Source organism: Megalopta genalis, chromosome 6 (assembly GCF_051020955.1).
Source record: "Megalopta genalis isolate 19385.01 chromosome 6, iyMegGena1_principal, whole genome shotgun sequence".
Taxonomy (NCBI): Eukaryota; Metazoa; Arthropoda; class Insecta; order Hymenoptera; family Halictidae; genus Megalopta; species Megalopta genalis.
The window spans coordinates 4,597,228-4,610,831 of record NC_135018.1 but is presented as its reverse complement, the minus strand read 5'-3'; the positions used below and the strand labels follow the sequence as shown (position 1 = coordinate 4,610,831).

The window sequence follows — 13,604 nt, the reverse complement described above, 5'->3', positions numbered from 1 at the left end:
TACGTTATCAAAAAGATTAGTTTTTAAAACTAGGCAAATGAATCGTCTCCCAATCTTGACGGCATTCGAACAGTTAATGTCTGCAGCCGACAAATCTTCGTATTGCATTTAACCTGGATGGGTACATAATGAACTCGATCGCCCCTACCGCGAAGGCTTCACCAGACGGTTTACCGAGGCTATACTCGATAGCGGTACTGGAGAACTTCCGGTCCAGGGTGGAGCTCAGCATCTTGTAGGACTTCCTTGTAGTGTGGTAGGCAGCGACTCGCACGCGGCGAGATTAACAACGCCACGGTGAATATTCGCCAGGATAATTGATACCGACGTCGGACCGGCTGACCATTGAAACCACACGCACAATATATCATGGATAATAAGCGGTCGGTGCACGGCCGGATGGCGGCTTAAAGGACGAGGGGAGATGGACACGGAACTTCGTTATAGCTGCTTGATGTCCGCGGACTTCTTGATGTGATTATGATACGCGACCGTTCCGCAAAGTCACGTAGCTATTCTATATCGAAGGCGGAGGCGCACCGACCTGCCTGTCCGTAACAATGGCGAACGACACACGTTCCTCTGTGCACCGCACACTGTACCTACACGCGAACACTCCCGAAGAGTGCTGATGCGTACTCGAGTGCGTGCCCCGACCACCGTGGTACCAACGCGGTAAGTGCATTGGCCACGGGGAATGATTGTGCGCGAACTGACCCGCGTAATCGTAATTAATCATCCCGTAACCCCTAGCTCGAGGATCGGCGTCTGACAATCCCTAGTCATCCTCGGGAAAGTCCCGATCGAACAGGTTCCGAATTGGCTCTGATACCGAAAAGCGTGGACAACGCTTGCTGCATTCTTGTACAGATTATTGCAAGGGACATGTCCTTTCTTCGAACTGTAAATCGTGATGAAAGAATCTCTTATCCTTTGACGTAGAACGATACGATACGAATAGACGATTAAGGTTAGTCGAATAAGATTTACCTTCTCTCAATTTTTATAAACGAATCATCGATATTATTTGGCGTATTGCATACCAAAAGTTTGCACAATTACTCGCGTACGTAAGCTTAATTTTGATATTCGTATTAATCAAGTCCAGAGTATCGACGATACGCCTTTCCTTAAAACGATATCTCCTCGTAAATTCCAAGTATCAAACTGGACTCATCGACGACCGACGTATGGGATAGCAATCTCTAAATTTAACATTCATTTTGAAACGATACCGAATCAGTTTTCACGGTTACGTATAAGTAGGACGAAGCTGAAAATGAAATTGTAAGGCAAGGGCTTCGTAGTCGTAAAACATTCGTCTGTTAGCGATGCAACTGCGTCGTTTTTTAATGACCGGTAACTGTACACGCCGGATTGGATCTATTGTCCGCAGAATCGTGAGGAACAAAGCGGCGGAGAAGGCGAAACACGCGCATCAGCAACAGCAGGCGCAGCAGCAGCAAGGTCAGCAACAAGGTCAGCCAGGATCAGGTGGTTCCGTGTCGGTGATAGCCCATGCACCTGCAACGGCAGCGGGTCATCCGGCTGCGACCGCTCCCAACGCTTACAGCATCAGCGGCATCCTGGGAATCCCGGCTCACCATCAGGATCCGAATGGCAACAGCATCAAGAGAAAACGTACCGACGACGGTGAGTCATTGAATACTTCGTGTCGACGATCCCTCGACCCTCGTCGATACGGAACTCTTCCGCTACTCCGATCGCCGACGATGACTTTCTCGCGATCGACGGATTATCGGTCGATTTCGTCACGCGGAAATGGTCGCGGTTCTTCGGCGTCGCAACGCTACAGTGCAGAATCCTGTGCAGGATTCCGATCTACTGCCTCTGATACATTTTTAGGGATCACATAGGGTGGTGGAGCCGGTTACCGCAGGGTGGCCAATTGCTGCGCCTTCGTATTTATCTAATAAGATATATTAAATCTTTTTATTCCTTTGTTTCGTTTATATTTTCGGATTGGGACGTAAGGGAGAGAAAAGAAAGAGCTGTTTCGCGGCACTTATGTAAGCCGAAAATCGGATCGGATCGGATCGGATCGGATCGCAGTGCATCGCGACTACATTTCACTTACAATAGTTAGCGGCGTTATATAAAGTGAGGCAAGAAACAAGATATCACTTGTTGGATCGAGCCGGTCACAGCCGAGTAAATCGGCACGAGTTTCGCCGGGCGGCAGAGGATCAGGAACAATGGAGGAGTTGAACTGTTTTGCGAGAAACCGAGGCGACGATGCTCCGGCCGGTCGTTCCCGCTGCATTTCTAAGATCTTATTGTGCTCGGCTCCGCGATTTTCGTCTTATTTAACGCACGACGCAAGAGGGCACGGCAGACGATTATCTTTGCCGACGAGTAAAGAACCGACGATCAATTCCCAACAATGGTGTTATTCGAGTACGATTTCAGTCGGTGGTTAGCTTATCGCGAACTATTACCGCAAGGGTAAACAGTTTCTAATCTGATTCAAAGGATACCTATCTGGCAGATCATCTTATTTGCCAGCAATCGAGCCGCCTCGTCCTCCTCTCGCCACGATCCGACCAAGATTAGCTACATACACGGCAAGGTTATCAGTCAAATGTCGGCCAGCACGTGCTGCGATTCATTCTGCTGTCATTGCGTGAATAACGCGGCCCGAAATATTCCCGACACGTGCCGCGTACACGTGACTGGAACTGCTCCAAGCCAGAAGAGAAACTTCGGTCCTAGGTCGACAACATCGAACCTGCGGCAATTGGCTATTAATTTTTCGACTTGCGAATAGGTCAGCAACGAAGGGCTCCTTTCACGATTCGACCGAGACGAATTTCTCCGCTCCCTTTAATTTTGTCCTAGACGCTGGGCCCCCAATCCGTAGCTAACCAGTGCTCTCCAAACTTTTGCATATAAATGCGGACAATACGGATGAATTCTCGATTTAGTGTTTAAACTTTTGGTAGACAGCGAATGTTTACGTAAACAAACACGTATTTTAATGTAAAACAGATGAGATCTGGCCAGAAATATGTTTCATGATTTCAAGATTCTATAAACATTTCCTTCATTTTGCATTCAATTTTCAATTTATATATATAAGAAACGCCTATAGCTGTGTCAGATCAAATGATCTGGTTTCGATCATTTTTGTACGCAGTCCAATTGTATATAGAAAATATATTTTAGTTATCTTCGTTCGATTTTGTTCCATAGTGCGCGATCTTCCTTAATCGCAATTTCCAAAAGAGTCGAAAACGACCGCAAACAAATCGATTCCACTTTCCTCGGCGCGCGAAAGATTCGAATTAGTGGTCAGTGGTATAAGCGTATTACCTCGGAAAAGAACGAAATACCAATCGGGCGTATGCGCCGTGTGGTTCTCCCCGATTCGTCACGGGGTGTTCTTTTCCCTGTGAATTTTTGTTCGGGTACAATATACTACACGTCCACCGCAGGACAGAGTCGTCGGCTCGCTCGTTGAAATTCCAGCCGGTTAAAAGGTGCTCGCGGATACATCGATAATCTCCCAGGAGGACAGGGAGACTAATGTGTCGTTGGGTCGGGATAGAAGCCTCTGTGGTCTGTGAAGTTTATAATCTAATACGCGTACCCTCCGCGGCCGCAAAACACTGAATGCTCTCGCCGCGAACGCGACCACTTTTGCGACCGCATATCGCCGCTCTCATAATCCGATTATATCGAATTACTCGTGTACCATCGGCACCGCTCCACTCACCACGTACGAATCGATACACCTCCCGACACGAAACGCGTCCATAGGACTCTTTGATCGAGGACACGCGAACGATCCAGGGAGCGATCCCGCTGCGCTTCGTTTTTTGCCGAACTCATGGGAACCTGGACCGCGCTAAATTCTTCAGGTACAAAGCTCGACGTTTATTTTCTTCCCGAGCTTAATCGCGACACTAAGCGGCATTCTTGCGTTGTCGGCCGAAAGCAACTTCCGACGCTTCTTGTCTCGTGCAAATCGCATTAGGACAGTAAATATCCACAACATGTTGTATATAGCTTTCGGGAAATTCTTACTTTCATGTTTAATTTTATGATAACTATAACATCGTTCGTACTAAAAGAATTCCTGTGGTATAAATATAATAAAAATATTATTAATTAGTGTTAGTGTGTGTACATATTTTGTTATATTATAATCGTCATAGACTACATAATATGCATAGTTCTTCTCATGAAATGATTTACATCGTTTACACAGATTTATTCATTAATGAGCAACTTGAACAATTCGATTTGTTTATAAGAAATCTGCTATATTCTATATTTATGTTCATAGCAGTGGTTTATAGTAACGCTTTAGAAGTAGCTCTCATCAACATTATCTATCACTTAATTTTGCTTTTGTTGTTCTGCAACAATAAGACTGCGGGCCTATATGCAAAATATAAATTATCATCGACATTTGCATCGGCCAGAAACCGGATAGAAAATGTTTCCTTTCTTGAATAATTTCAGTCAGTTCACAAAATAATGTTTTGTATTACTTATAATGTTTTATTTATATTGTTCTCTACTGCCTTATATATTGCGCCTACTCATTTTAGTAATAAATCTATAAAAACCATCGTGATAACATATTTGTGAAGGAATGTAAACCAGGAAGAGACTGTACTATAAAAAAGATTGCAATGGTATTATCACACATGTAGGTGTCTAATATAAACAGCAGATTCATGTAAAAGAGTGTTAGCCTTTCTAAAAGATACAGAACTTCACCATTTGATATAATCACAGACTTAACAATTTTATTCAATTACATGCCTCTTCCAACGTGGTCTCTAATAACGTAAAACAGTTGACGAGACCTTAAACGGTAAATTAAAAAAGAAATCTTACTCTAAAGAAAAGGTTCCACTTGCTTGCCAAGTGTTACACATACGTACTAGGTAGACGTACTCGAAATGAATTTCATCGCAAAGTCTTGAAAATCAATGAGCATTCTTGTGATTTACTGGAAAGGATCTAAGACGAGCCGGGATCGAAGAATCCCCAGGGCTTATTACGAATTTACGGACAACCTCTCGAGGGAAGCATTGCAATCTATCGGGGCTGTTTGTTGTCGCGTTACATCTGCGCGCTTTTGCCCCATGCGGAATCCAAAAGGCCGGCGTGTCCCACCCTATATTCGCGGACGGTAGGGGACACACACCGGGACCAGATTCACCCCAGAGTCCATTATTACCCGTGTATTGTATTGCTTAACATTGACTCAATTGCTTTCGAATAACGCGGATGCTCGGCTGCCGGCGCGCGTACGCTTTTGCCCTCTCGGGCATCAATCGAATTATTCGATTTACTGCTCTTTTCGGAGGGGGAGAAACGCTGACCTTCCTTCCGCCATAATTCAACCTCTGTCAAATCTGTCAAGGACCAGTGACTGTAATATCGCAGAAACTACAAGAATTTGCATTAGACAGCATAACGCGGTCAACGCGCGCCGAATTTATCGTCCACTCGGCCAGTTCTCTCCCTCATAATCGATTTTTCCGAATCGGATAGCATCTCCGAGCAGCGCCCATATTTCCAACCGAATCGATTCGTTTTTGTCGCGTTTTAATTACAGTTCGCCGCCTGTACGCGATCCAGCGGGGCATATTTCTTCGAAAGGGTATAAAATCGGGCACGGTAAACGACGTAAAATATTTCGGTATATAAGGTCGCCGGAATTAATCGACTCTACCTCTCTCGGGCTGCAATTCCAATTCTTACCTATTAAACGAACTCCCGAACGTGTCCTAAACTCTAATGAAATCGGCGCCGGCCGCGTTACACGAAAACCAGCACCCGGCGAGGTTAGCTACCAGAGAGCACGATTAACTCGGCCGATCGAATCGTAAAATTCAAGCAAGTTCATGGAAGCCAACGGGTACCGGTGTACCGTGTTTGAAACGGGGGGCTCGGAGGAGGGTGGTACAGGGGGTTTATAGCGGTCCAGGAACAAACCCTGCCGGTCGAATGGTCGGGACCGTCGGCCGGCTGGACAATCACAACTGGACAGGGAGGTTTAACGAGCCCTATGCTAGGTACTCCACCCATCTACCCTCGGATGGTCATTTAATTATTCGAGATACCCGAACGTTGGGCCATCTACCCCCACCCCGAAAACTCATCCGATCCCTCCCCGCCGCCGCCGCCGACCGTGCCACCCTTCTCTCGGTTGGAAACGTTGGTCAGTTTCGTCCTTCCCCGTCCAGCCACCCCCGCGACAGCCACTAAAAGGGTATAGCGGTGAGCATCCCGCCCTCTCTCCGGTCCGACATACCGTCACTCGCCCCACGTGCTTGTGTCTATATTAAACCGCTGGGATGGCTGAGAGATAATAAAGACATATAATGGAATCGAAATTGTTTCTCTATCTATCAATGCCATGCACACCGTCTACGCCGCGGACCGGCGTTCAACCCGTCCGACAGATTCAATTTAGCTTCATCCGGCCACGTTTAATTTGTGTCTTGATTCGTGGGTAACGCGCGGCCATAGACGACCACGTATGCTCCACCGGCGTAGATAGCACACAGAGATCGCGCGGGGAGATGCTCCCGGTATCCGCGCTCGGTTTCGTTGCATCCGCCGCCGTGTCGACGATTATTCTCTGACGCGATATTTCGCGAACCCGAGTGTTCGGTTTGATTAGGCGATGTGGCCCCAGGCATAAGTGGCCGCGCGTTCGCACGTTCGCCTATTCGCCTATTCGCCGGTAACCAAAGACCGCACCGCACAGTGATAAATCATGTGATTGCAGACGACAACCGAGACCTGAACGATCACCCCGAGGACGACTTGAAAAGACAAAGGAGCACCTACAATGGCGACCAGCTTTACTCAAACGTGAGTATTTAATCGCGTCGACGATAGTTTCGATGTTCAAACGTTCACGATCATAAATCTGTGCACATACTATTAACGTTTCCTGGTCCTATGTCGACGTTAACTTGTGCACCAATTGTACGCCAACATTTTCCCAATTGGCATTACATTTGTCGCCAGGATTACATTGTTTCGTACTTATAAAATATATTCATTATAATATAATTTAATTTCATGATACTTGAGAAACTACGGAAACGAAAGTATTTTAGCACATTTTGTAGAGGTTGATCAATTTTATACCGAAAATCATGGAATTTAGAGAATAGATATTTTTACATGATTATTATATTTTTGCATGATGACAGTACGTTTCATATTTCATCTCCAAAATTAATTACAGCAAAATGCCATTTCCAAAGAAAAATAGTCAATACTGTCAGAACGATACTATCGTCTGGCGCGTCTGTTCATGACCTACCAGTTCTACTTGCATATATTAGGGTCCTCGAACCTAACCATTTGCATATACCAGGGTCCTCGAACCTGACCACTCATTCTGCCGCGTTCTGTAGATACGAAGCAAGCGCTGTCTATAACGAACGATGATAATTATTCTTCTCCATAAAACTGTTACACAGCATTGCATTTTGACATTTGTATGTACTATATATCCCATTCGTTCGAGCCGAAGATATGCCCTTTCTGTTGGTACGATATGTTAGAGTGCACCTTGAGACAAGACCTATTTAAGTGGCACAACGGTAGGATCTTGCATAATTCTCGAGCACTCTGAAAAGGGATAGTCAAAGAAAAATTGGAAAAGCAAGGGAGCTCGACATCTAAGTCAATCGAAGCTGCTCCTGGTGAACAAGTAGCCTGTTCTCCGGGCACTCGAACTTTGCCTGAAGCATCCACCTTCTGTTACAGCTGTGGTCGAGTAAATGGAGCATCAAGGACGAACACAAACTCTTGAGCGAGCTCGGCGGCGGAGGCGGCGGTGCAACCGGCGGTACGAACGGCGCTGGAACCGGTGGAGGTGGCGGCGGCGGAGGTGGAGGCGGTGGCGGCGGAGGTGGTGGCGGAGGTGGCGGCGGTGGTGGAGGTTACTACGAACACGGAGGATTCCCCGGGAACGCGATTGCCACCTCCGCCGAGCTCTACGACTCCCTGGGCACCATCAGCACGATGACGCAGGCGCAAACGCCCCATCTCTACACCCCGCCCATAGGGGGCACCATAGGTGAGCGGCTGGTCTCTCTCTCTCTCTTTTCAACCCTCCGGCACCCTCCTTTCTGTCAACCCCTCCTTCGCACAGAACCCCCGGACAGTGTGTGCACACCACAGCCTCTTGTATATAATGCCCCGTGTACCAAGCTCCTTTCGCGTCGTCCTACCAAACCACCATCGTCTCCCTACCTCTCGACCATCCTCCCCTTTCTCGCCATTCTCTAATTCCGTCTCTCTTCCGCCGTTTTCTCCACCTCTTCTCTCGCCCGACCCTCTTCCCTGTACGCTTATTATTGCGGCTTACGTCTGGCTTTGCATACCCATATCGGCTAAATACATGGCTTTAATAATGCATGAGCTGTGCTGAGCAGCGGCAACGGCGCCAGAAGAGGTGGCGGAACACACCATTCGGTGGCGGTCTCTCGGACTTTTCAGCTACGGGGACGTACGTCTCTTACCTCACCGTCTATCCCCACTGTACAGCCCGTCTTTCGGCTCACTCGGACCACTTTCGCTTACGATACCCGCAATCCTTGCGTAGTCTGGTGGTTAGGGTATCCTCTTGTTACCTTGTTCTTTTTTTTCACTTTAATCTCTCTCTAGCCTTTTTCTCTTTCCTCTACCAATATCTAGGATTTCCGTCTATTCTCGCTATCTCACTCTTTCTCTCTCTGTCTCTCTGTCTCTCTTTCTCTCTTTTTCTCTTTTTCTGCCTCTCTGTCTCTCTTTCACTTTCTCTCTCTCTCTCTCTCTCTCTCTCTCTCTCTATCCCTTTCTTTCTCTGTTTCTCTGTTCGTTCTATCGTCTACCCTTGAGTCGTTTAATGGCGAACGATCAACGGCGGAACGTGGAGAAAAGACACCGGAAAATAGGCATCGATGAGCACACGCGCGCAACCGTGCACACACACACACACGTAGAAAACTTTCTCCGGCGGGCACGTGTTGCGAGCAACTCGGTCACGCCGCGCCGTTCCGCGAATTCTTTTCGTTCGGTGCTTCTCGGAATGGACGAAGCGAGGCGTGTAACGGCCGCTTCATCTCATGAAATTCAATCGGGGGATCTTCGGGCGAGATCGAAGAATTTTTGAAGGACGGCGCGGCCCGGGCCAAGTCGATTCCACGGCTTGCTGGCTCCCCGTTAATACGTACGAGCTTGCCGTTTCGATGCCGAGATTCTTGATCGAGTTCGCGAGAAGTCTCTAAACTGTTCGCCCCGTGCGGCAGCCTCTAAAGGGCCCAGCAACGACGACGACCTGTATTCCCTCTATTGGCGATCTACTCGACGATAGAGCGTTTCCAGGCCGGAGAAACTCGTTCGAATAAAATAGACAAACAGAGCCCGACATAATATAGTCCCGCGAGTATCAATTGGTCAACGTTCCGCCTTGACCGCCAGCCAACGATACCAGAATCGCAATAACGGAAAAATGGGGATCCCTTAATAGCAGGTGGTACTTTGACGCCGCTCGCTCCACTGACGATGCAAGAACTAAAATTGAGCCAAACATTGGACGGGGCTAACATGTCTCCTTACCACACCAGCGGTGAGTTCGCCACCTCTTTAGTTTTCTTACGGCAGCATCCGGTCACATCTGCGCGCTGCCAGCAACGCGACTCGATACCTCGGATATAACGTGTGTCCAAACTCGTTAAATCATTTTTGATCGGTGTACACCATTGATCCGAACGTGCCTCCGACTAATAAAGTGTTTGGTATCTTCCCATCCGTGTCCGTATCCCATGAAATACTTCTAGAGTAAGTACACAAACTGACGAACCATCAAACTCCTGGTCTGGCCCTGCGAGTCCAACAAAAGTCAACGTCGAACGATATCATAGCTTGATCCATTGCCCTGATAGTATGAAAATTTCAAAATACAACGCGGCGAATTACCACTGGTACATCTCTGAACAGTGTTCCGCAGAGTGTTACTAATCCCCGAACAAAAGGAAAAGCCTCGTGTCCTCTTGCAACGGTTCGAGAAAGTCAAGATTCGTAATGTACAGTATAATTGCACCCATTATCCTTGTTCGAGGAATCGCATGTAGGTAATTACGGTCGGGTGAAGCAACTCTCCAAAGAAAAAGTCCGCGTCGCGTGTCGTTGAGTTTCACCAACAAACAAATTCCATAGGATCATCGTCTCTCCTGTCCTCGTCCCGCCTAATCCCGACGAGAATTTAATTAAGCTTTAGACGTAAGGCGCTGATCGTTAGCTAGTGCTTGACTCGAATGTCGTGTTGTGTTGTGCATGGCCATAGCTGAGAGCAGTACCGTCGCAGTGTCGTATGTGGGGGTGGGGGCCGGTGGGGGCGAGCAAAGTCCCCCGATTTCGTTGCAGAACGAGACAAACGCCACCCCCGCGGCCCCAAACACCCCCGGAGGCGATCCCGGACTGACGGTCTTGCAGCCGCCAGTTTCGCAGCCCCAGGTAGCATCTGCGATACCGCCGTACTCCACGATGCTTCCCAGTTTCGGACATTACGCCACCGGTGAGTAATATATGGAAACACTGCCGCAGGCTCGGGATATACGGTATATCTCTGATCTGCGAGCAAAGACATCCCTTCGCCAGGGGTAACGGTAGCTTGTGACCTTCTGCGAGAGCAGTGTTCTCACGCAAAGGGTAAGTCAGAGTCCTACGCAACGGCAACTGACTTACCAGCTTCGCAGCTAGCCGAGAGCCGTGTATTGATAAACGCAAGCTGTTGCTTGCCCCGACCAGACAATCCCTTTTTTTCTCTCGAGTTTCTGTCACCAGGGAACCTCCGGTGGTGACTGTTACACGCCGATTTTTATACAAATTCGCATCGTTCGTCGGACCAACCTAAGAATTTGGATGTCTTTTATCTGAGCCGGTTCTTCCACGTAAATGTTTGTAAATCGCCAACGGCAAAACTTATCAACAAATAGTTGAAATGAAAGTTATAACGTATTTCTGGGCCTATATAAGTCTGTGTGAAAATTGTTTCAAAGCCGAACGATACGGGAAAAGTTCTGAAACAAATCTTATAAATATATATATCTTCCCTCTGGCTAGTGCAAAATGCACGTGTAAATAGTGTTTTCGAAACGTCCAAATTGCTATAAAAATTTGGTCGTTTGTGATTATTAAGCATTTACGTTTCTACGGAAACCGATTCGGATAAAGGGGTTTATTTCTCTTTGGAAGGAAAAATGGCCACCATCGAAGTACAGCTAAATTCTTAGGTAGGTCTAACGAACACTTGTGGCGAAGTGACCCTTGTTGTTTCAGGAAAATTGTTTGTAATATAGAGGGCCCTACACGAGCCGTTCTCAAAGTAAAGAAGAAAATGCGAATGAACATTTACTCGTAAAGCGTTAACTTATGTTTTTAGGGATACATCCTAGGTAAAAAGTATTTGAAAATGTTTCACAATTTGAGGAAGTTGTACAAGTTGCTATTCTCGTAGAAAACCTCTACATTACAAACCACTTCTTCGTACAATACGGTATCATTTTATTTTACTGTCGATAATAGCACAGTCAGAAGTCCACGTACAAGCTAAATAAGTTACATTCGATGTCCATAAACAAAACGTCTGCAAACATTATAACCTTCGACACCCTACGAAAGGATCAACATCGTTGCAAGTCAATTTGAAAAGTAGACAATAATTGAATGAATATCATGGTAGAGAAGTACGATAGAATCAAACCACACTTTCTAATTTCGCGACTAGTCCCATATATCCTATTCTAACGTGTCCATTGTCGATATTTGTTTAGGTGGTGGTGACTACGCGTACAGCGCAGCATACTCTCAATACTCGAGCGCGCCATACAGTGGCTACGGTTATGGAGCAGCGACAAGCGGGTTGCTCAGTAAGTAAACAGTGAGTATGAGTGCCGATTAGATTAGGGTCAAGCGAAATGTCAAGTGTTAACTCATTGATACGCCGCGGATCGGGTCTAACCCGCGAAACCTGCCCGCGCCGATTATATTCTCGGAATGATCACGGCCGCGGCGCTGGTCAGATAACCAAGACTGCCGATAAAATCGAACTGAACTTTCTAAAACTGAAGAAACCCGCCGGTATTTCATTAGGTTTCGAGACGAGCAGGATAAGATCGATGCTGTAAAAAAAAATCGCGGAATCGCGCGGACAGGCCGGTTTACATGCGGTCCCACAATATGTATCTCGTCTTTCATAACGGAGGATTGCGGGTACTCCCATAGATCGCGATACCTCCGGGTGAAATGTATTCGACGCATAAGAATGAACGGAATAATAAACAATTTTTTTATCGGACACGCGATACGTTACCTGCTCGTTCCTAGTGCGTGACGTAACGGCGCTCGTTGCACTCGACACCGGTGGAACCGAAGTTTCGCAGCCGCGCGAGTTCAACTTTTCCCCTTTCTACTGCGGGATTTCGCAACTCCGCGAATACGTTGCCGCGTCCACTCCAAAATAGTTTCAAAAATAGTTAGTAAACGTTGAAAGTAGTAATTAAAGACAGAACTGCAAATCGCAACCAAGCGCGGAACGAGGGAAAGATGCGGTCTGTATTATTGGCATTTTTTTCTAGCAGGATCATGCTCTGTGACGAAAAGATTGCACACTGTTAGTTTGCTGACTTTGGCAAATGTAGTTGAACAAAGACAGCGCTACTGTATTATATTATTTTCGTGTCGGTAATCAATTGGAACCGGAGATAAATGCTTCTTTTTCGTAAAGTAAAGCTGAAAGTATAGAGACATTGCTTACTGTGCTGCGTCAAAATAGCGGAACATCTTCAAACTTTTCCGTTTCAAGTTAGGGCCGAGTCGACGGACCGTTCACACGAGTAAATATTTATTTACCATACGTATTCACGATTCTGTGCAAAAGATTGAGCGATTGTGCAATAGCAACACTTCGCAATGTAGGTAAAGTTATTTACAATTCCTTCAGAAATGTTGGAGGGTATGGAACGGAAAAGAGTGCAGATCGTCCTTCAAGACTGACAATCGTGTGCAAACAGTATGCAAATTTAAGAGTTGCATCAAAGTCTGCTGTTAGGGTAAGAAAACATGCAAGAGGAACAGTACAAAATCCATAAAAATCTGATCTAATTAAAAAGAAGAAATGATAGCCATTACGCATAGCAATGAATCCTTAGAAACAGAACATGTGTAATCTTTTTGCACTTTTCCGAACTCAATATATAAATGGTCCCATTGGTTGCTGGCGTGTTCTGTCGTACATCTGAACTTGAAAACAGTTGTAACATCTATTTCGAACCTTGACTGCAAATAACCGTTATAAAGAACCAAACTGTCCAATTTGTGCACATTTTTTACAATGTCGCTGCAGGAGAAAAACAAGAAACCTTTGTTCAACTTATTAATTTCTAAAAAAAATCGTTCATGTAGATGAAGCAGCATATTCGAGTACGCTGTAAAGTTACTTTAATAAACTTAAATGTCTAAATTAAAAAGCTAAATGTATTAAAATTCGTCAAATATTTTCATGTAATTTTTTTGTACAATCTAAACGAGCAGCGCGAGATTTGAATTATTTGAAT

General features: G+C 46.2%; 1 protein-coding gene across 6 annotated transcripts in view; it reads left to right on the top strand.

Moving 5' to 3' along the window:
- sv (paired box protein shaven) overlaps positions 1 to 13,604 on the top strand; it is a 248,830-nt gene that overhangs the window by 228,845 nt on the left and 6,381 nt on the right. For 3 of the 6 annotated variants that reach the window (XM_033476260.2, XM_033476261.2, XM_033476262.2), the window contains 6 exons: positions 1,397 to 1,653; positions 6,776 to 6,861; positions 7,771 to 8,083; positions 9,518 to 9,616; positions 10,334 to 10,564; positions 11,823 to 11,918. In XM_033476260.2, coding sequence (XP_033332151.1) covers positions 1,397 to 1,653; positions 6,776 to 6,861; positions 7,771 to 8,083; positions 9,518 to 9,616; positions 10,334 to 10,564; positions 11,823 to 11,918 — 1,082 coding nt within the window. Of the gene's footprint in view, positions 1 to 1,396; positions 1,654 to 6,775; positions 6,862 to 7,770; positions 8,084 to 9,517; positions 9,617 to 10,333; positions 10,565 to 11,822; positions 11,930 to 13,604 lie in introns of all 6 variants that reach the window. The other 3 variants (XM_076522548.1, XM_076522547.1, XM_076522549.1) reach the window with 3 other exon arrangements.